This window comes from Caloenas nicobarica, chromosome 6 (assembly GCF_036013445.1).
Source record: "Caloenas nicobarica isolate bCalNic1 chromosome 6, bCalNic1.hap1, whole genome shotgun sequence".
NCBI lineage: Eukaryota > Metazoa > Chordata > Aves > Columbiformes > Columbidae > Caloenas > Caloenas nicobarica.
In genome coordinates, this window is record NC_088250.1 from 20,447,678 (window position 1) to 20,472,249 (window position 24,572).

General features: G+C 38.0%; 1 protein-coding gene across 2 annotated transcripts; it reads right to left on the reverse strand.

Moving 5' to 3' along the window:
- Positions 1–1,348: 1,348 nt before the first annotated feature.
- Positions 1,349–22,898, reverse strand: HAT1 (histone acetyltransferase 1). Of its 2 annotated transcripts, none has more exons than XM_065637302.1 (11): positions 22,838–22,898; positions 21,589–21,660; positions 18,790–18,865; positions 16,918–17,038; positions 10,892–11,071; positions 10,534–10,655; positions 9,929–10,033; positions 9,482–9,588; positions 6,843–6,994; positions 5,401–5,517; positions 1,349–1,647 (listed from the first exon to the last, which is right to left on the reverse strand). In XM_065637302.1, exons 2-11 carry the CDS (start codon positions 21,647–21,649, stop codon positions 1,480–1,482), a joined length of 1,209 nt encoding a protein of 402 aa, XP_065493374.1. In that variant the 5' UTR covers positions 21,650–21,660; positions 22,838–22,898; the 3' UTR covers positions 1,349–1,479. The 2 variants fall into 2 exon arrangements, with proteins under 2 accessions (XP_065493374.1, XP_065493373.1); XM_065637301.1 differs by having other exon boundaries at positions 22,771–22,847.
- Between the last annotated feature and the right edge of the window lie 1,674 nt (positions 22,899–24,572).

The following is a 24,572-nucleotide window of genomic DNA, read 5'->3' on the forward strand; positions in this document are numbered from 1 at the left end:
TCTATAGTTTCTTAAAAGGCATAAGCTTCTCCAGGAGTGGTTTCAGCCTTAGTAACACAAAAGCTCAGGCAGTGTTAGTGTAGACTTCCCAGACGCACAAGTACCCTGGACCTCTACACAGAAATCAAATTAAAGCACAGTTCATCTTTCCCTCTTCTGCCTTATCACCACCACCATCACCACCTGAACAGATGTAATAAGAAACCAAAACCAACTAACCAACAAACAACTCACACCAATCCCCCAAATCCCAGAACTTACTTTCAGGCTTACTATTACAATCAGAAGTCTTTCAAAAGAAGTTATTATTGAGTATAATAGCTTTGGATACTGCAGTAGATGAAAGACATATCATACAGACCAGATATCCTAGCCAAAAGAATCAAAACTCCTAAAAAGAATTTAATAGAAAATACAAAATAAAAAGAAAATCACAAGAGGTATTAAACATTTGGAAAACATTACACTTTTTCTACACATCTTATCAGATGGTAGCAGAGAACTGTCAATCTACGAACTCCAGTTTTGAAAGCTGGACCTGAATCCCATTAGGACCATGAAATATGGTTAATAATTTTCAATAATCCTTACTCAGATTAACTCCTTTTGACTACAGGCCAAGACAAATCAATTCTAAAGTCTTAACTACAATGAAAAATAGCAGAATTAATCATTTGAGGGACGAGAGACAAAATATTTAAGAACTAACCTCAACTCTGAAAAGTAATGCATAGCAGGATGGAGTCAAGAAATTATATAAAGGCACTTGCTTTCTGACAGATTTGGATGTTTCTTGCACTAGCTAAAGCAGAAGTGCTTCTGGGGTCTTTACAGTGTCTTGGCTGTTTCCCCAACTGTGAGTTTTCCCAAAATCCTGAACCTGCAAAGTTAGGGGTTTGAAAAAGAATATGCTCAAGTCCCTTTAGAAGCTTAAGCAGAATGTGTCTGATAGCTTATGGGAGCAGGAGCCACTTCTAAGAGACAGTAAAGAGCCCATAACCACAAAGCATCCAGCCAGACCGCAGAACCAGTCCTGTAACCTGCCCATATCACATTAAACCAAAGAGCACACAGGCCCTACCACAGTACAATAAATCCAAGCAGAACGGCTGAGGAGGATCAAGTTAGGAGAAACTTATGAGAAATGCAATACTTACATTGGTTAGATTTATATATTAACTTACTAGTCAGATATCTAAGTCTTGAGGGAAAACAGATAAAAAAATTTCATACAATTGAAGTGATACTGTATCTGAGAATCTACATTGTTTATTTCAGCAATAAGTGCCCCCAAACCTAAAGTACAACATTTAAAAATCTACAACACAAAAATAGAAAATATTCAAAATGCACAGAAACACAAGTCACCTTTAATGTGATTAAAACGTCACATGAGATTTTTTGCAGTTAAGTGGCAATTAAGGATGTGCTTTATAACACTGTATATAAATTTGCAAGTTTCCTGTCCAGGCAGGATCCTCATGCTTGTGCAACTCGTTCTAGGACTCTTCGATAATCTGAAACAAGCTGTTGGAAGCTCTCTTCTAACTGTTCATGTTGCATGTTCAGGTCTATTTGGTTCAACTGATTCGTCAGCTCCTCTGGTCTTAGACACCTCCTCATCTTGGCAAGTTCTCTCTGTTTTTTCTAAGCAATCAAACAAACAGTTTGAACACAACCAGTAATCATCAATAATAAGGTATTTCATTTCATTTATTCAATTTCAGTATCTAGTTCTGTAAGTTGTCCCTAACCCTAAGAAAAACAGTAACAGTGTTTTATTAGGACATCTTTTCTGTTGAAGTCTCATAGTTTTTGTATTACCAGTAAACCAGTGAAGTGAAAAATGGTTTCAAAGTCTTTCCTTAACCAAACACATTAGGTCTCATGGTACTTTTGCTGCTGAAGATGTATGGCATGAAAAACAAGACTGTAGAAAATTGATCAGGGCACTTAGTTCTATGCTGACATAATTCACACTGGTGTCCCATTATGTAGCTGTTCAGCCAACTAATTTTCCCATAATTGCCTAAAAAAAAATCAGTTTCAAACCTCCTGTACACAGAAAACATTTCATGAATTGTTACAAATCATTCAAGTTACCAGGGATCAGCAGTAACAGCACTGAAATGCAATAATATGATTTACAAACATAAACATATTTGTACAGTGAGAAGTTGCTCTCACTGTGTCACATATGTTTTAATCTGTTTCTTAAATACAAAATATTTTGAGGTGTTTTTCCTTTCCCAGATTTTTTTTTCCTACAGCTGATATCTATTTCTGAACTGCTCAGTTCCTTAGTTACCTTCCATTCTTCAGCCTTCTCTCGCTTTTTAAAAGTAGAATGTCATTCAGCATTTCATTAAAAATGAAATATATGCATTACATATGCCTGGCATCTTATCAGTAAGTATTTGCAATGCCTATCAGAGTTTGTTGAAACAACATTTTCCCAAACAATTCCACTTCTACCATCAGTCTCAAAATCAAAGTCTTCTACTCTAATTTTACAACTATCTCTCAAAGGAAAATTTGTTTTCTCTGATTCATGCTGAGGGTCAGGAGGAGGCACTGCAGAACACAGTAAAACGAGTAAGATCAGAAAAACTTTGATAATTTCTCACAGATCCCATAAACAGGCAAAGGTCAGTTCAGAAAGGGAGGTTGTTTATCAGAATCCTCATGAGACCTCCAGGTACATTTCTGGTCAATATTCAAGAAGCGTTTCCTTGTAGAAAGGAAGTCAAAAGCAGCACAGCTTTTCAAGTTTCCGATTCACGTTAGCTCTATCTAGTCAGAATTAGTAAGATACTCAAAATGTGATGAGCTGCACAAATGAAAATAGAGATGAGTATCTCCCGAGCAAGCTTCTGTCTGTAGAAAAACTAAAACCTCCTTATTCTAGAATAAATCAAAGCCTGCTCAATTAACATGAATATTTGTTAAGATTATAAATATTAGCTTTGAAGAAAAGGTGTCAGCTTTTAAATGCCCATTACATGTGATACTGTAGCATTGGGCCATCTCTAAGCTCCGGATTCCAGGTAAAAAGCAAACTTTTCTGCATGTTTTGCATAACCAGTTGTTTCAATACCCACTTCCCTCCAAACATACTACAAGCATATCCAGGTACATCAGTGACATTCTACCTGAACAGTTTCAAGAGAATTCATTGGGAGTGAGTTATTGAGTTGGGCAGAAAAGTATATTCTGCTCAAGTAGCAAACCCAAACAAAGCATTGTGGTTAATAAAAGCAGCACAGCAGTGGTGTTTACTTCCAAAAGGGATGACATAAAGGACAGAGACATGCTCAAGGAGACACATCTAGCAGCATAGGCCACTGAAGAGCATAAAAACCAGTTCTTCAGAAATGGAGAAGCCACAGTGAAACTGAAATTTCATAAGGTGCTCACCCTCTGAAATACCCTAGAGTGATGCCCTGGTCACTATGATACCAAATCTTTTTTCTCCTGCATTAGTCACACTTATATAGAGAGCGACATAGTTGACTGTATCAGTCATTCCAATCTCATGGTGCTGTATACAGAAAAATCTCAGTATTTTTAGCAACAGCCTCCTTGCTAATGTGAAGTCTTCAAGGGGGATAGATGTATGCAGAAACTCCAGCTGAAAACACCTGTGATACAGTTTTATTTCTGCTACTGTTAGCCAGGGAATAGCTGTAAAATGAAATATCATTTTTACTAAATTAAGGTAGCAGCAATTGATAATTATTCTACATCTGTACAGCACTGCTCAAATGAAGCTACAAAGTGCTTTATATAAAAAAAGTGATAGCAGCATTAGAGTATGCAGTAATATTCCTGATTCTTTATTAAAATTTGTTCTTCTCCCCTCCAAATTACTATACATATTAAAAGTTAGTTTAATTGCAGTTCTGAAGTTTTTGAAAACAGCACCATGACTAAAATTTATTGGAAACATTGTTTAAAACAAGTGCATCAGTAAGCTGCTTTCTATATAGAAATACCATAAACAAGATGGTTGTATTTTAGAATATGAAACTTAAAAATCAAGGAAATGGTGTTGGCTGCTTTAAGGATTCTTTTGAATCCTCATTGAAATAACTGAAAAATTAAAAAGGCAATATTCTGAAGTAGCAGTGCTGCATCCTTAGCAATACAAATATCCATTCATTACTAGTGAATTTATTGCATGCAAAGACTGAAGTGGAAACAATTGCTAGAAGCACCAGAATTGAAGCTGCTTATGGAACTCTGGATTTCCCCCATATGGCTTCAGTGCTGAGTGAATGAACTGAAACCATTTAACAGTCCTGTTAGCTGAAAAAAAAAAAAAAAAAATCACAGCCTTATTTGCAGTGGACACTGAGTGAAATTTAGCAAATGAGACAAGACATTCATGAAGGAGAATAGAAAGTGTTTGATTAAGGTCCTGCCACTCAGCATGACATGGTATTATTATCTCCAGATCAGGCAAGCATTTAATACAGTGCTGGGTTCTCGTTTCTGCTACCAACCCCCCTAAGTCCAACATGAGTACAATCAAAGTTTTGCTGTTTTGGTGCAACATGGTAAGTGCTGCTTTAGGAAGGCTTGCAAGCTAATCATGGTACTTCTCATACTTTCTGAAACTTTTCCAGAAGGGCTTTGGTTTGCTTAGTGAGCACTTAATTGAAGAAAGTAGCTAACATGCTAGTTACAGCAACAAACCTAGATCTATTTGTGGGCTTTTGACTCCTAATACAAAGACTGATGCCATTAGCAACTAGGATTTTTTTTTTTAATCTGTATCTCAAAAGATCAGTTTATGTCACACAGACCAACTATACTGAAGATCCTGAGAAGTACACTTAATAGGAACTAAGAAAATTACTTTGCACTAAGTTTAGTACTCGCTTAAACTTTACTGCCAAAATTATTTTATATTCCATCTGCATGGCATTCTATGTTGACATGGCTAGGTTACTTCTAGCAAGCTCTTTTGTAAAGACCTAGTTAACAAGTAGAACAGGAATCTAAACTATACATACTCTGCAGTGTAAACTTACTACAGCATTTCTCTCTCTCCAAATTTTTGGCTTGTCTATTTAAGGTACTTTCAACTTTTTCAAGAAATTGACTTTTTTTGCCCCTTAAGCCTACCTGGCTATCATGCCACTTGTAGTTAGATGACATAAGCTTAGTAGTAACTTTCTGCAGGAACTGGGCAGGAAACAGAAGCCAAACACAGGATCTTCAGCACTGCTGTGTATGAACATCTCTGCATCTGTATATGCGTCTGTTGAACACTGCATAACTAATAGTAGTTGATTGGCAACATAATTGGCATCAACCACATTTATGGAAATGAAAGTAAAATCAAGTATAATTAGCCTTGAAATAAGCATTAAATGATACTTAAGTAATATATACCTTATAGGGGCCAATCAGTCGTCTTTTAATGTCCAACCGATAACTTCTGGACTGTTCTGCATCACCCATATCTGTTGCACGCAATCGGAGGATTTCATAAACACGTCTCGTGTGTTGCTAATGAATAGAAAGAATGAAAACCATGTCTGAATAAAGAGATCACTCAATAGAACTCAGAGTTAAGAACTATAGAAATATTAGAGTAGTTCCTCAGCTTATCAGAAAACAGTCAGAGGCTTGGACAAAGCCTCTGTCAAACTTGTCCTCCCATCTGGTGGGTTAAATGAATAAACATTCTTGGTTTTCCTTCAAAACCATTTTCTTCTGTGCAGCCAGTGTCTGATCTCTAAGTGTTGCACCAGCTGTAGAGGTGCTTCAAGGACCTGCTGTAAATGAGCAGCAGAAAGCCCAGAAGCCAGAGTCCAAAAGTACTTCAAAGAACTGAAGGATTGGAACCACAATGACATCAAGCAATATTTTACTAAACAGTATCTACTTTGCTAATTTAAATAACCTTCATATACCTACTGCCCTTCACAAGGCCCCCTGGAAGTTCTAAATAGGAGAATGAAACAACATTTTTAAAGTTTTCTGTTTACTAGGGAAGAAAATGAAAGACTCAGTAGACAGAAAAACTGACATGCTTTTGGAACTAGGATCAGCTAGTATCACATCTAGGAAGAAAAAAAAATAACCCAAAACGTGCTGGTACTATTATACATTACTATTAATTGTTGCATCTGTAAGAAGACAGAATTTAAGACCAAGTATTCTTTTGCTGAGCAAGAGAACAAAAATAAGATGGTTCGTTTGCTACACTAGCACATGTTTAGGTACTGTTATAAAAACCAAACCAACTTATTTATCCTTTCAGGTCTCAGATATCAGACATAGAAGGCTCCAGACGTAGCTTCCTTATACAACCTGTACCATTTTCTTGAACACATTTAAATGTGGCTTCATATCCTCCATGTCTCAAGTCTCAACATTCTCATAAAACCACACTCAAATACATTTAATTAAACAACTCTGCCTTTTCACTACCATACTCACTAGTAAGTTTAATCATTCACTGAAGAGATTACCAGCAAATTTAATTGTTCACTTTAACTGTTCAGTTCTCCAAGTTTTTAGAGCTACCTTAGTAGCAGTTGTTTGCTACTTTGGTGCTCTGCATTCCCAAAACAACACTTGTTATTTGTATAGATACGCTTCAGAGAAATGGAAACAGTGTCAAATTCTATTACATGAACAGAATTATTAGGTTCAAAAAAAGCATTTATCTAAAACCATGAGTTAGGTATCTCCCTTTCAGATACATCCTAAAAATCTGCTGAAATAAGCCAGAGTGTGTAAGTTACAAGTGTCTACCCTTATGTTTAACTGGTTTTTCTACTGGTTTGATAAGAATATGTCCAACTACAACTGTTCTGATTTAATACCTTGTTTATCTTCAGTTTTTGTTGAGCTTCCGTCACCATTTCCTGACTGAAACCTTGCATTAACTTTCCTGGTGAAAAGCAAAGCAAATCTTGACAAAGCTTTACAAGAACAAAGTCTCTTAGCTTCACATAGTTTTCAGATGGATCTTCAGCTAGAAAAAATTAAAAAAAATATACATAGTTAATATCAGCATTATTTGTTTCCTCATCTCTGGTAATGACGAAGAGCTACAGAAAACAAAAGCAGATACAGTATTCGGCAGTATATAAACAACTGTGCTTAATCGTAACTACTGCTATCAAAGTTCTAGATGTTTGACAGTAGATGCTAAAGAGACTGCAGAAAAAAAATCTTTAGTACTTCGTGTATGCAGCACTGTACAGTATTATACAAACATTTCTCAGAGACTGACAATACACATGTTTAATCCAATTTAATTCCTTGGGAAAAGAAAATTACTCTATGTATAAACCTTTTCCTTTGTATGTTCCATCTATTCTGTATCTGTCAGAGTGGTAAGACTAACAGAATACAAAAATTATTATAATGTGGAAAAAGTCTGGTGAAACTACCCTACTGCATACAACTAAAGTAGCTGAAGACAGGTATTGACAATGAGTTAGTCTTTGTTAGCAAGGAAGACAAGGAAAACCACAAGGAACCAAAGTACAAGCTCATGCAAAACACAAAGGCTGAAAGGACCTAAGTAAAAGCTGATCACAGTTTCAAGTTACTTCCATTTTGCTTAAAATGGTAGCATAACTAGCAAAACTGTTGCTTTAAAAAAACCACCAAAGCGGAGAACTAGCTTCCATGAACCTCAGTGCATATGCAAGGTCCCATATGCAACTTTGTTCCCACTTAGGAACTATGCAGAGGGAAAATGTTTACAATGTTGTGAACATATTTCTTTCATTGTAGAATTTATTGCTAAACAGCTTATATCCCAGCTGTGGGGGTTTTTAGCTTTGAGGGCCACTGTAAATACTTGAAATTTGCAGTTTAAGGATGATCAAAAGTTAGTAAGTTGCCAAGAAGGACTGGGATAGAAGTCTTTGCTGTGTTATATGCAGCACTGCACAAATGGCAATTTATTTTTTTCAGGTTGGAGAAAGCTTATGATGATTCTATCAGCTAAAGTGCTTTGTGCTTGAGTGGCCTAATCTTGCATTGCAAGTCTTATAACATTTATTCTGCAAAGAAGGTTGGAGAAGCTCTACTAAAATTAGTTGATCCCGTTCCCTTGTGCTCAGATTAGTTAAAATAAAGATATGGCAGCATCAGTAAGCTCGATCAGCATACATTTTGCTTTGTGTCAGTTAAGATTAAGTTATAAGCAGAACAAAATATTTGTTATAAATATGAAACTCTAAAGTATTTTTTTAAGCATTAGCTCTTTCACAAGTAGATCTTCATTTCCTCTTTTCAGAAAGGTTAAAGGCTTTACTTCACAATTTTAGGTGCTACTTAACTAAATACCTTGGCCACATCAAGTTGCCCAGCCTGATTTTCCTCAAAAAGAACAATAATTCTGTAAAAGCCTTAATTTCGATAACTTGAATGCCATGTAGAATATTGCAAGCTTTCTCCTACTTTATTCCATAAAGAAATTAAAGCATATTTTAGCACGCACTGACTGTTTGCTACGACCCTGAGTTTAAAGCACTGAGCCAGGAACATGTCACATGATTTACGCAGTACCCAGTTAAGACCTTATGGCTCCTCAGCTATAAAAGCTATGTAAAGCTTTGCACTATTAAAAGGAAAAAAGTAAATGCACAATGCACATGATTTCCTGTTGCATAAGAAAGTATAACTACATTTACATATATGTTAACAGGTTTAATATTATGAGCTGGATTACTTTACATTAGGATTATCCTGCAGCAATGCATTATGAAAGCAACTGTTCTGTTGTATTTTAATTAGAATGGGAGGGTTATTTCTAACAAAGATGAGGTCTGAGACGCACCTAGAATGGAACAGTCGTGTTTGAACTGCATTTCTTCCTACATTAGACTTGAAACCACAAGACAGATGTCATGTTTATGGCCATTTTTATGTTACAATTGTATGCACATACACCCTTGTTCACTTCTACCATTTCCTCAATAATATTTTATTTTTAGGTATTTATGCACACATCTTTAATATCATGAGTGCCTTCGGCCAGCAACACATGCTCCTGGAGCAAAAATTCTGTACAGATTTTTACTGACTGTAAAATTTTGTCTCGCACACTAAACAAATATGCTATTTTAGTTTGTTTCCCTGAACCCTCCCCCAGTTTTGAGTTTTGGCTAATAGGAGTAAGTTGAACAAGGAATTTGACAAAGCTTGATCTCTTGGCAAACTCAGCTGTGTATCTCACAATAAAATGGCTAATTAGCTGGTAATCCGTTCATGCTAGGGATTGAATTTTCCTGGTGTGCTGTTCTCCAAGTAAAGGATTTAAGGAGCTACATTATATACAGTTCTTCTGTAAACCAGGGCACTATTAATCCTGAACTGAGGCTAAATCTTCAAAAGGCCATTTAATTCTGACAAATGAACATGAAAGTTAGTTTGCAGGCTAACAACCTGCAAATCCTGCAAGTTGCTTATTAAACAGGTGAACAGAGTAAGAAATTTAACAAACCTGTTATATCAAGTACTGTTGGAGAAGACATATAGTATCTATGAACAGTTTCAAGAAGCTGAGCACCATGGCCTTCTCCTTGGAACGGTGGCAAGATCAGCATTTGGCTGCAGACAAAAGAATGTATTTTCAGCTCAAATGCATGCATTCACTAACATTATAAAGTAAAGGCTTAAAACCAAAATGGTATTCCATTATAGACTAAACTACGTGCAACAATCTTCATGTTAAAATCTAATTTTTTTTAGTCTTAAATTGCTAAATATTCAGAATTTGTTTGAGGCTCCCTCCGCTTCCAGAAGGGAACAATGAAATAAATCAGTGCATAGCCAGCTAATAATGGGGATTTTTTTAAACAAATCAACACCATTATAAACAAGTATTGGGAACTTCAGCAGTTCCCTCTTCTGAAATAAAAGGCAAGGCACGAGTTACGCCGCCAATTACCTTACACGTGGCCGGGTTTTGTCTGGGTACACATAGTAATTATAGACTGTCATGTAGCCTACGGTCGCAAAGAGCGTAGCTCCATCCTTATTATACTTCTCAAATCTGCAGATAAAACAGAAAGCCAAGCAGGTCAATTACAGTCGCGCTCCCATGCAGTGTCCATTTTCTTTTCCATTCTCCAACTGAATTTTCAGTGTCAGCAAGCTACTCTGTGAGGGCCCAATGGGTACACCTGCTATGTTCTGAATGTACAATTCACTTAATTGGTGTGCAGCAACTTGGATAAATCAGGCCTCTTTACAGCACTTCAGTGCACTTGCCTATTATAAAGATGAATAGGTGGCAAGTAAAAGAAAACACAGGCAAAGCTCATTTTACTGTTTAAGCCTACATTCAGGACCCTAACGGACAACAGCATTTAATTCAGCTCTATTCTCAAGGTTTCCCAAAGCATAATGGAGAAAAACTCAAGCCTCATAAACAATGGTTTTTCTTTCCTGGGAAAAATATCATTATACTGCTCCAATAATTGGCCAGCCATAATTAAAATGCAGGCTTTGTGGAGGTAATAAGGTCCACTGTTGCTTTAGAACTGTACTTACACTAGAAAGTAGTTCCATCTTTCATCATCTACATCAATAAAGCTAGCAGTTTCAATAAACCACATCAAGAACGTCTGAAGCCTTTCATGATATTCTCGAAAGCCTGGACATGTCATGTCAGCCTAGGGAAAAAGCCAGGAGAAGTCAGGTGAAACCTATCACAGACATAAGAGGAAAAAAAATTATGCAAAACCTAATTAAATTCTCCAATACAAAAAAGCATGTTTATAGTTATTAATAAACTGGCAAAATGATAGTATTTATATACTATAGTTGAAACATCACTGAAAGTGCATCACTGCAAAATAAACTTTAATTTAGTTGCTCAAAAGTAGAAATTTCACTTATTTTTTCGTACCTTGTATATCTGATATGTTATATCTTCACCAGCTTCCTCATTATGGACAGAATATGTGTGTAGCAGCATTCCAAAGGGCTTGAAGTTGACCTCCTTCTCCAGCAGAGACACAAAGTCATCTGTGTTTGTGCAAAAACCAGGAGGAATGATTTCTCTAATTTTACTTTCAACATCATCTGCCTGGAGATGATAAAAACGGGCAGGATCAGTGGAAGATTAGAAAAAGACAGCACTGATGTCAGTACTGTGCTGTAAGGAATGAATATGAAGGAATTGCTATGGCCTAACTGTAATTAGAAAAATAGGAGGGGAAAAAAAAGGAAAAAGTATTCCTGTTGCTCAGTAGTGACCTTCCAACAAGTAAGAGCTGCACTGACAAGATCCAAAGGTCACAATCTAGCTACTGTAAGCATCGAAAAGCTTGTAGATACAGCACATGTTCATGAACATTTTTTGTTTAGAGATTGTTACATTCGTTCAAGTATAACCTGAGAGTGTTGATGGCTATTCTGAAAGTGCAGCATATTCAGAAGCTAAGACTTTCCAGCCAGCAATTCTTCAAGACTCTGCTACACAGTCTTGTAGAACTCAGGTTCCCAAACAAACAACTTACAAGAGGTATTAGGTGGTGCTGAACTAAGTGGAGGAAAAGGGACAAACACCAAAAATGGTAGCTCCCAAACAGGAAAGTGACAGCTAGCACACTCCCGAATTCTTAGGTCTCCCTGCTTGAAATGCCTGCCTATAGGGTCAGCTGCAAAACACATTACAAACTCAGAAGACAACATCCCACATTCAAATCAAAGAACATTTTGAAAACAAAGTTTGACATAAAATTATATTTTTATTATTTAAGGATGCTGTCAGCAAGTCTGACCTGCAGTCTAACACACTGGAGAAGAAGAAATATTCTGACACCAAAATTAAATTCAGAAACTAAAATTATTCTTCTCAGATAACCGAAGTGAAAGTTAGAGACTATCAGCTGAGCAGACTTCATAATCCTTTTCAGAGCCCAAAAGACCACTTGATTGAATACATTTACTACTTCTTTTTAACCATGAATATTTGATGAAGTTTCACAATAACGTATTACTGCTTCTCACCAGGCAATAAAACTTAATGAATTGGTCTCAACTTAACAAAACCGTACTCCTCAATACAACCCCTAAAAGCCTGACATTACATTCAACAAAATGAGCTTACATTCAATTCAAACTTTCCTCTGGACAATGAATCCAGGTTTTTACTTAATGGAGTTTGCCGTGAGTTCAGCTGTAATGTTTGTATTGTATCTATTTCCACAAGGACTGACACAAGAACACTTTGTGTTAACTTACTAAGCAGCTCTTTCACACCGTTTACATGCATGATGGGTATTAGTTCAAAACCAAGACCCTTGCTACTTAGCATTCAAAACAGGGAAATTAAGATGCTTAGAACAAAATACACTACAAAAGGCTAATACAACATGCTACTAATTCCTGTCCTTTCAACCACAGTCCCTTAAGTAGAAGCAATGCACCTGCAAATGAATAGCACTTTATCATTCAGTTACATTTTTACTGTAGAGAGAGATGGATGTAGTTCAGCACAAACAAATTTTATTCTCAATGGTTTGGTACTACCAACATTTATATTTATATTTGCGGAGAGAGCTATTAAGCAGTTAAAATATAGCTCTACAATACTTGGTGTAAGAACCCAGTTAAAATGCATACAATCTGTACATCCATTTCATGCTCAAAACAAAGGAGATGCATTCATTGGAACCTTTCCTATTCTTCTTAAAGCAATACTAGTTAAATATATTTTCTTTACACTTACTGATTTAACTGCATTACACAAAATGAGCCTTTTTTCAGAATCAATGAATTACATAAAGAAGTATTTGTATGGAACACATTTTAGAAATGCTTATTTTTTTTTAACTGTGCAAGTGCATTGTTTACACAGATCTTCAGTCCGCACTGCTGACAAAACTGTAAGAAACCACAACTAAGAACTTGTAGTGACGTTCATTTTATATGTCTGAAAAAGGCATGTAAAAATAATCTAGAATTAAAACAAGACTTCCAAGTATCAGTTCAATAACTCGTACTACGTGGAAGATACCTAAAAACAGTGAATATGCAGTATGAAGTATTAAATGAGTAATTAGTAAATTTAAGTAATATGGCTCTCCTCACATTTTTAAGTTCCTTCATCAGTGATAAGAAGGAAGACAAACTTTCACCTGCTGAAAGCATGCAAGATAATGCATACATCACTGGTTCCCACCACAGGACAATCTTGTTTTCCATAAAATAGAAAGAATTAAACCATGTGAACAGAAACTTAGCAGATAAAGCAGCAGATAATCCTTCCTATATGACCACAGCATATTTTGATCTACCACCTCCTGAAGTTCTCTCCCCTTGAAGTGAGGCCTGACGTAATTTAAGAACCTATATTCATCGGTTACTTCTAGCGTTAACAAGATTTCCCTTTCTTACAGAGGAAATCCCAGAATCTTCAGTCTGAGTGGTAGCATAAGTTTAAGTGACCCAATTTTCAGTCAGTAAGTCCTGAAATACTGGAATCTTCAGATATCAATACCATACAAATAACTTGTTTCGTTAATACCTGTACTTGTTAATGGAAACATCCGTTACACAGTAGGCACTTTCTAAACACTTCTCTCTGAGGTGTTCATAATCCAAGGAGTTACCAACATTTGTTTACTGCCTTCCCCTTGTGTACTTCTTTGATATTGGTGAGCTTCTTTTCTCAGAGCAAGGCACTCATATCTTACCAACTGGCATGGATGCACATGATGACACACAAATTTCTGTTCCGAAAAACAACCCAGGTGACTATTGCAGCGGTGCTAAAGACAGACAAAGCCACTTACAAAGTGTGCAAAAACCTGAACCAAGCCAGCCAAGAGCTGATGAGCTTATGGTTCATGGAAGTATTGCCTGTAATTCTTTACCTTCACAACCAGAATCATGTGAGGTGATGATGGGGAATCTGGTACAGGCTTGTAAATAAGCTTCATTTTAGTAGGACTGCTTAAGTGTGCAGCGTCTCTTTGTACATTGCTTTTGACTCTGGATAATTTTAATAGATTATTATTGAACTAACAGACAGTTATGACATTTTTATACCATGTAGATGCTGTTTCAAAGTGGCTTAATTTCAAATAATTACAGAAACATATTTGAAAGCTGAATTTCTCTAATAATTATATGTATTAATTTCAGTAGGGAGCAATACAGTGATCAGCAGGATTATTTAAAAAAGGACACCCAATATTAACATTACATTTTCATTAACTTTTGTGTAAAGCAAATGTATTAGATCAGCTGCAAAGCAAGATAAATACATTTATAGTAAAGACTGTTTCAGAGTTTAGTGAAATACCTTCTCCCACCACATTGTAAAATCCAGATTAAAAGGACGATACTTAAACAGCTGCAAATCTCAAAGCAGCAACCAATTTGGGGGTCAATGCTATTAGTATTTAGACTAGAAAAAAGCAGGCTGTCTTCAGATATTTGAAAGAATTAACTCCACCCAAGGGATAAATTCTGTCCATTTTCACTAAATGAAGCACCAACTTCTAGTTCAAAACATGACCATAATTTGCTGAGCCTTCCTCCCTAACATGGTTTAGATACATCTTTAGGGAGATAATATTAAGATGCATAAATATGACTGGCTCCTGACATTTCAGGATCTTATATTTTTCCTCATGTTTGAAAAGATTTTGGTGAAAAAAAAAAATAGTGGTATTGGGAGAAATATTTCTGTCAGTCCCTAGCAGAGATTGTAGCGGCTGCTTTAGCAATAACAGAACCAAACTTAATATCACAGAATAAAACCACCTGCTGTTGAATGGGCTTGTGTGGATATTTAGATACAAAATCCTAGGTTGTGAATAACTTTGCCGAACATTAAAACTCACTTCCCACTTGAAACCAGTTATGTTAAAGGCAGAGACTGCTGTCCTTTCCTAAGCACCATCTGTTCACAGCACAGATTACCTGTCATGTATGGCAGACAGTCTGTGTCTTAGTATGATCATCCTGAATGAGCTGAGATCAGCAACCAGGTAACTTAGAAAAGTAAATGTTAATATGCATTTAAATTAACAACCTGCTGTAATTACAGCTTGTTTTCATCTCTGAAAATGCATTTGTATCTTAAGGTGGTTAAACTAACGGCAAATACAAATGCAGAAGATTAATGAGCACTCTATCTTTTTTCCTACTAAGGTTTAGATATAGCCATAGGAGTAGCCTATTTGGATGCACAGTGTTAGCAACACCAAGGGTAACACAGGATAAGTTACCACAATATTTCAATTCCATCAAAGCTCATAGATACTCTGTCAAGTATACAGAAGACTTGCTCAAAAAGATATCTTTTTTTTTTTTTTTGGTCCCCATATCAAACACTTATGTAATCGGAGGAACAAATCAGTAGAGGAAACTGCTTGAAAGAAGCAAGGATTCTGAGCAATCAAAAATGTTGCAGTGTGCTTAGGGCAAGACAGACCTTGTTTACATTGTTCCTTCCTCCAGGAAAGTAAACTGGCTTTGTTATTTGTACAGAAAATAGAGACCGTGAGTAAAAAGGTGCTATGGTGTGAATTCCTGTTGTGACATGATTTTAAAATTATATTGGTGAAAGTTTGGACTGTTTTATTTTAATGACTACTGTTTTGCTAACAGGCTTTCCTTTTTCCCTTATTTTTAAAAACCTTCTAAAGATTAAGAGCCTTGACCTTTCACTCCTAAGATATGTTGTCCTAGCCGCAAAAGTATTTCAGACATGTCCAGGCACTTAGCCTGTTGAACTAAGCATATTGTAATAGAACTTCAGAACAAGGGAGGGAAAATCTCTAAAATTCATTTAACAAAGTCATTCCAGTATTTTTTCATTTAGAATAAGCCTTTTTTTGAAAATATTTAAATATACTCCAATGAATTTGAAATTAGGAACTTAAAATACAGCCTGAAGTCATAAAGAAGTCTATTTTTTTAAAAATAAGCTTTTCTAATGCAGAGTATTTTGAAGTCAGTGCAAACATATAGTAATTTCACACTAAATAGTATTATGAAGATTTATCAGTAACCATGTCAATAGATCTTTTACAAAGAAATCAACTCAATTTTTTCTTATAACTAAGTAAAACTCAAATGATATTAAATTTTCTTAAGGCAGAGACTACTCTGAAAAAGTCTTTCTAAATAATTGTACAGATACTTCCACAAGTATTTAACAGTTAAAAACACTGTTAGGAAGATACTTTATTCCTATTTTTAAGTTCCATATACCTTTCTTCAGATGGCTGAAAGACTGATTAGCTTAGCTTTTGTGCGATTATCTCAAAAATATTCTGAGAGCATATATGCAGGAGGAATAAAAAAAGATTTCTACAAATGTTCTATAAGCTTGGAAAACCTGTAGGCAAAAAGAGAAAAAAGTAAAAAAAAAAAATCCAACCCCAAACATCCTGCAGACAACCACATTATTGTAATTCCTTTAAGAAAGATACAAAGCACACGACATCCAACCAAAAGTTTCTAATCTCATTTCAGTCTTACTTGCTCTCCATATATGCCATTTGAAGAGATACCGTCAAGCATCCCAACTCAAGCAGTGTTTACAGAAACCTCCTTTTCCTGCTTACTGAATTCTCTCCAATATAAAACCCACCAATGCTAGTCCTCCTCCTGGAGACAATTCACTTGGGAACACAAACTTGCCAAGTTGTGATTTTTTGGTGGAACTGACCTTGGTATAGCACAGTCAAACATGAGGTGCTAATTTGACAGAATGTTGATGGTACTGCAGTCAAAAGGAGGAAAAATGGGAAAAATGTATAGGCGATAGAAACTTTTTTCAGCTTAGCAACAAATGAAGTTTTGTTTGTTTGCTTTTAATACAAATCATGTTTGGGTGGCCAATTACTATACCTACAGTTCTTGTCCATATCTCTAAATTTTCTTAATAATATTTTAAGTGCAGGTCTTTACCTCCACACAGTCAAACTTTTCATTAACTTTAGATGTATATTCGATGCGGAACAGCGTTGACAGGTTACCAGCAATATAGTACAAGAGGATCTTCAGTCCCTTGTAGCCAAAGGCAATTTCACTGCGGAAGGAGAAAAGAAGAATCAGGAACTTTCTATAGAGCTTTATATAGAGCAAAACAATCACATCATAAAGCTTTTATTTAATAAGCTCTGAAGTTCACACCATCACACATCTTTCCTAGTGAGGTATATCAAGCTTCCTAAGAGGAAAAGGGAATCAAACTGGATGTGCACTACCTAGACAGAGATCATGCCTTACACTATTTCTATTAGTTATTTTGCTCCTCTAGTGGAGAAATGGAACATGTTCCTGAACTCAGTAAGGCAGTTTCTGTACAATTGTTGTGACAGCTGAAGAAAGTATACTTGAAACAGCTAATACTGAATTTATGTATCTCAATATCTTAAACTTATTAATGTTTATGTTAATTGATCACTAACATTTATTAAAACTTACTTTGCAGTGTAGTATATTTGAGACACACGACTGCAACTTATATTGTATAAAATGCAGACAGATAACCAGTCATAGCAACAGGTGTATTTTGGTGGATAGTTGCTATATACTTACCCAATCTAACTACAACTGAGTAAATGCAAAAAAAAAGAAAGTATAGAATAGAAAAGCCTTCTTTACACTTTGAGAAGATGAGTTGCCTGAACATAAACACTATACTGTTGTGAAGTGTAGAGAATTTATTTTCAGGCAAAAAAATGAACTGCAGAAAATAGTAAAATTCACAAAGAAACAGGTTCTTTTTTTGTTATTTTAATGGATAGTTAAATTTGGGTTTTACTGCGATTTTTCTTCTATGGTAGCAAATTCATAATTTAAAATGTGACACAAAAGTGCCAGAACAAGAATTTGCTTGTTAGTTGTCCTGCCAGGTTGAAGAGTTCTCTCATTACTAAAGTATAATTATTGTCAACGATAGCTGCACTAAATGACAGATATATAGTGATTTAAAATTCGGTCCATCTTTTTGAAACTCTGTAGTGCAACTAATTTTATTGCAATTAATACAGGTAGTTCCTCCTACTTGGAGTACTTAAAATGGTTTTTAAAGGAACTGGAAATTAAGAAACCTAACTACATCAAGAAGTCCACAGACACATGTATGTGGATTTCCCTTAGTGTCCTTTTTTTTAAAACTACGGCCAAATTGTTGAATTTCACTCTATGAAAATATTAAATGACACTTTAGCACTAGGATATGGTGGCTAACTTCCCTACAATATCAGTGACAGTCAGGGAGAAACCACACTTTTCTGTATCCCCTGCATGTCTAACTGGTTAGAAGCGTACATATTAGAGCAAATAAACCCCTGAATTCGGTAGAGTTAACATTCAATGATCTAGAACAGCCAACAACTAGTTTCTGCTAGTACTTCCACGTTTTATTCACTAAAAATCCCATGTTGTAGTAAAAAATAAATTGATATACTGTTGCTAGATAGTGGGGTCTGGCACACATTACTATGAAAGTTATTAGCTAGAATTGATAATTCTTTCCTAATCTTCGAAAAATGCCACGAATGCAATACCCGCTTAAACAGGAAATTCTGACTGCAAAATCAGGTATTTAATTCTCTGCTAATCTACCTTAAAAAACAGCATATAAAATGACTAGAGGCTCAAACTCTATGAGCTAGGCACCAAGGCCACTGTTAAACTATATGGTCATAAAACTGAAGTATTGCCAAGTAATTTAAAATAGCTTGGTATGGCAGGATTTCTCATTCTCTAACAATTTGGAAGCAACTTTCTCCTTCCAGACATATTTCTTTGACTCCAGATACTTTAACTTACTCGTCTCCAAACACTTGATGGCTATACTCTGGATTAAATGTTGTGTTGTCATCCTCCAAATCCTCAGGAAAGCGAACTAAGAAGAAAAGAAAAAAGAACATGACCAAGTCATCAGCTTCAGTTTGTTTATCCACAGAGGCCATGCTAGATGTTCACACATTCTTCCACTACAGAGTCAGACAACTTCAATTATGAACCTATTTATGTTATGCTGGCATACAAATGAAATAAAGACATCTAGTGCAATTTAGATGCATGCTATTTGATCTGAGGAGATCAAATAATTAAGCAGAATAAAACTGAGAAATTGACACAGATGTACACATGTATATATTTCACATAGATAATCTCCTGAATGTTACTGTCTTAAACTTCATCTTGAACACTGAGCATGCTGCCCAGCAGGACGTTCCTGCAGTAAGCCAGACTGATCGTGTATCAGTGTTCCTTCTCATTCTGCCATTCATCTCCCGCACACAGGTGAGAACACGTCACTGTTGGGAGTTTTCATGGAGTGATGAATGGAAATAAATTTTTATGTGCATTTATGTCCCTGTCAAAGTTTTAGAGAATCAGCATGATACATACAAAACAGTTGCACCAATACTACACTGGTACTTGTACTAACATTACCAAAATAATTAGTGGCTTGGTTCCCCCCGCCCCCCCGACTTCTTATTTTTCTGCAAAGCCTAGTATTCAACAAAGTCTTTTCTGACAATGTGAAAATATTTGCTGTAATGGCATCTTCTCAAGCTCAGTAACTTACTGAACAAACATTTTATTCATGCTTGCGGAGTTACAGTAGTTCCTCCACAGTAATGGTGACAGGAGTTCTTCCACCATAAAATATATCATTTATGATTAGTGGATGAAATTACAGATTAAAGTAGGATTTTCTAGGAAAAATTTTAGAAGATAGAGATACTTGAGTCCCAAACACCCTCTATGTATTTGCAGTTTTTAAAATTATCTAAAATTGGAAGGGATATAACTCTTAACTTTGGCATTAAAGTGATAGTTCAGCCACATTAACGAGGGACAGGTAGTTTAAGGCAAGTGTTACACATTTTTAATGTTGAATGAGTTACTATTGCATTACCATGCAATGTCATAGGAGTTAATATTGCTATTAAAGCTTTTTTTTTTAAAGGCATGTTGAATATTGACCTACAGCTTCATTACAGTTTTACTCCAGTAAAAGCAGACAATAAAATTTTTTTCTGATAATATTAGAAAGGAATTATTCAAAGAAAAAATGCAAATGAGTGTTCCAGTGACAAGATAAATGTTTGGCCTTCTCAAAAGCAAAAGAGAACGGTTGCTTTTGTCCTCTCAGGTTTAACTCAGAGAGCAATTGATCTGAGGCCAAGTAACAGTGCTAAAAAAAAAAAAAAGGGAGGGACCAAACAAAAATAAACAAAAACCAAAGAGCAGTTCTCAATTGTCACCATGGAAGAAATTAGGAACCTAAAGAAGAAAGTGTATGACTGCTTTTATATGCACGTGGGAAATAAGTTTTTATTTTTTTATGGTACAATTTCACAGCTTCTCATCTTTTCTCTTAATATAATTTGTATGTAGAACACCTACACCCTCTGAAAGCAAAAAGGAAGCTAAAAATATTAGCTGAGATGTCCGACGGGTACCTTAATTAAAAATACTCTAGCAGTCTCCCTGAAACCTGATATAGTAGCTCCTTGGATTTCTAGACAAAAATCACTCAGATGTTATTATCTCTCATTCTTTCCTTTGATCTTAGAAAGGTGGAGGACAAAAAAAAAGTCACTCTCATAATAAAATCATTATTTGAAACAATGTTTAAGGAGATAAATATTTCAATTACAGTGGCGTAAAGACTTAAGTATATTTTGGCTTACTAGCCTAAGGTGATTGTGTATTAAAAATGCCACTAAACTATATGGAACCGATTGCTAGTAGTAATTCTGGAAAGTGCTTCACAGTTTCATCACTTTTACTTTCTTAATAAAATATGGCATTTGTAATGCTCACAGGAACAAACTGCTGAAGGGCTGGAAAGATTAAAAATTAGACAGGCATGCTTTATTCTTCAAGTTATTACTGCTGCATGTGAGGTATAAGCAAATCCACCAAGACTTCAGTAATTCTGTTTGTGTTCTGCATGTCCTAGTAAGCAAATTAGTTACAGAGAGCAATAAACAGTTATCAAAAGACTGACTTTCTTATACTCATATTTCAAACAATTTTTGTTAAAAATGTCTTGTGTAATCCAGATGTTGTGAGGAGAAAAAGGCAGCAAAAAGCCAACCAAACAACACTTTTCAGTCTTCTGTCTTCTTTCTTGCTTCTATTTCCACCCTCCCAAAGAAAGAGGAAAAGGAAATAAGTTAAAAATATGTAATTAGATATTTGTAACCCTATAGAAATAAGTTCTGTTGCTATGGTCACCACAAAAAAGACACAGACTTAGGACTGGACCTAAGGGTTACATAGGGACTAGAGAAGAAAAGGGAAACTAAAAGAACACAATGAATACTTGAAGAAAATAAGCTAAGTAGTAACTCCAGTGCACTCTGGAAACATGCTAATAAACGGCTGATGACATTATTATGCCGAGAGAGGACTGATTTTCTATAGTTGTACTTTAATTGTAGTAGCCTCAGCAAAACTAGACTATGTATTCCTACTCTTGTGTTTGTATATTTACATTAATAAGTACATACTTAAACCTGGGCGGATTTAATTATAAGGAAGTTTCTTAAGAAGGTACTAAAATATGACAGTGTCAAGTGCACAATACTTAAAAAGTAACATTACCTAGTTTCAGCTGAATTGCTTCATTTGTATTACACTTGTATTCAGCCAGTTTCTTCTCCATAGCAGTAAGCCCTGAAGAAAAAGATTTTTATAGGGTTCAGAGGTGTCACTATTATTCAAGGAACATATTTAGAAAAAGGTTCTCAAAAGCAGAAAACACACGCAACACAAAACCACCCAAAATACTGAACAAATAGGTTAAAAAAAGCTACAATATGCTACCATGTGTAAAAGGAATAAAGAGATTAATGTCAAGCACTTCTCTGGAACTGGAAAACAGACCACAAGTATCTCTTTTAGTTTCTGAGTATGAAGGGCATGACAATACAAATATTTAAATGCTCCAAATTTTACCAATAACATATTTGAAAGCTGCAAGTAAAAATTAAGAATTCAGTCTAACAGATGTTTCTTTTAAGAAATGACTAACATTTCAGGGTATTTCAAGTGTTTGCATGTAGTCATTTTCATAAACAGGCATTCATGAACCACAGTGGCATGTACACCATCAGCAATTACCTAGTTACCACTTGTCTTCTAGAGCATAGGCGGAAGGAAATAACAAACGAATTGCATCTAGTCTGTTTTTCAAAGCACAACCCACGGCAGAAGCCAAGCCATTTATCATTTTTCAATCGCTTGACAAATCCAATCCCACCTTCTTTCCAGAAGTCTCAGCAGAAAGTTCTTCCTCTAACTTCAAATAGTCAACTCTAACTAAAAACAAGCTCAGATTTTTGATTCCCTCCCCACTCCCACTAAAGCAGTGGACACGGAGCTACAGTCTGGGTTACCACTCAGCGTGGGGACCGCCAGCCCGCGGACGCCTGTCCAGCAGCAGCACGTCCACAGCAGTAGAGGGCCTGAAGCCAGCGGCACTGCCCACCCAGACGCCTGATTCCGCGGGCCGCCCGCCCGGCCGCCCCGAGCCCACGCTCCGCTGCCTTGCCCCATGTCCCGGGCACAGCGCTCCCACGCGCAGGCGGCACCGGGGCCCTGCCGGCGCCTGCGTGAGCCCGGCAGAGGAGAGCGGCGCCAGCCGCCCCAGGGCCCCGCTCCCCGTCACGGGTCGCCGGCAGCGCGCAGACCTACTGCCCCAAGCGGTTAGGGCGGCAGAGCGGGCTCTGCCAGCCCTCGGAGCGCAGGCGGGCGGCGCGGGACGGGACAGGCCGCGGGACTCACCCGCCATTTCCGAGGAGCGGCGGCCGAGTCACCCGGGCAGAACGAATCAACCCGCGCACCCACTCACCGGAAATGAGCGCACACAGACAACCTTCCGCTTCCGGCCGCCGAAACGCAGCAGGGAGCCAATAGTCGCGCTGTGCGAAGCGCGTAACCCACGCGCATGCCCGGCGCAGCTCCGGGCGGGAGCCTTTAAGGAGCGCAACAGCGCCATTGCTCGTTTGCATAGCCCCGCCCCCAGCAGCCCGGCCCGGCCGGCGCACATGCGCAGTGCTCCCGCCGCGGCCTCGCACCTGCCCCCGCGCCCCAGCGCGGGCCCGCCTAACCGCGAGGGGCGGCGCGTGCGGCGAGCGCGGGCTGGGCACGCGGGGCCCGTTTCCCGCGCTGCGGTCTGCGCTGCGGGAGTGCGCGTGCGTCCCCTCGGAGCAACGAGCGCCTCGGGCGCTACATCTGGTGTTAACGCTTTGTGGAGAGGCCAAAAATACAACATCTTCCCTTCCTGCTCTGGACGGGGCAGAGCAACCTCTTCACTTCCACCTCCCGCACATACGGGCCCCACGGCTCAGTGCCACTGTTAGCACGTAAGCTGAGCAAAAAGCGGAGCTTTATCGTTAGTGCAAAAGAAAGGTATGTGCTGAACCACCTGTCACAGCTGCTGATGGAAGGACCCTGAGATTTCTGCAATTTTAAGGGTCTTTTCTGATACACAGTTACTGTACAACTAATGTATGTGTGGACTTGCTGAACGACATAATTTAGGGGTCAAGTACTTCCCAAATAGGCAGATTTACAGAAAAACTTCCTGCTGTCGGCTGGCACACAGGTAGAGTGTGAACTCCAAGGTATCTTCAGGAAGTTTTTGTTGACCTGTAGCCAAAAAAAGTTCTGCTTTCTAGAGAAAATCGGTTCTTTTACATTTAGAGATGCAAGTCATTGTTTTGTAACTGCCATTATAACCCCCCAGCTACTATATTGTAGTTTTAGATCTCACTGTGTTACCTGAGGTGTAAGAGAAGCCATTGTTTCAACGTTTTTCAGAGAGATCTTGTTGGGCCCTTATACAGCAAGACAAAACATGCATTATTACTTAAGTCAGCGTCTATAAGCACTTAGCGAGATTGAACTGTCCAAAGTATAAATTTCTCCTTTCCTGAGGCTGTGGCCTGCATGTTTTTCATTTTGAGGTACAAAGCAGGTGTGCTCTACTGCTAAAGTATGATGAGGCTGTCAGAAGCCGCTCAATTCCAGTCAGAATCGATTACTTTGTGACTCTGTTTCCTTGCCTGAAATATGGGGCTACCACCACTTTGCAGCCACGACGCCAGAATGTTGGTCTATGAAGTTTCAGCACTTGGTACCAACAGCGGCAGCCGTGCTGACCCTCGGGGGAACGGCTGCATCTCTTGAGCCAGAAAGGAGCCTCGGCAGCGTTTCTGGCTGTGCGGTTTTGCACTACGCAGGGGCAGCGCCCGCAGCCGCGCTCCTGGTGCCGTTGGCGGGGCGGGTGACACGCGCCCCAACCGCGCGACCGGGGGTCACCAGCATCCCCCGCGGCGGGGCCGTGCGGCGGCTACCGCGGGGCCACGGGGCAGCGACACCTCTTCTGCCCGGGGCGCCCGCCGAGGGGCCCGGGCCTGGAGCGGGCGCAGCAGGAGGTAGGGCCGCGGCTGGTACCGCTGGCCTCCGGTACCGGACTCCCCTCGACCCCGGAGACCTGCTCCGGGCGCTGCGGCCGCTGAGGGGAGCCCGCCGCGGGGAGCGGCCGCGCCGGGCGGGGCAGGGCAGGGCAGGGCGCTCGTTAG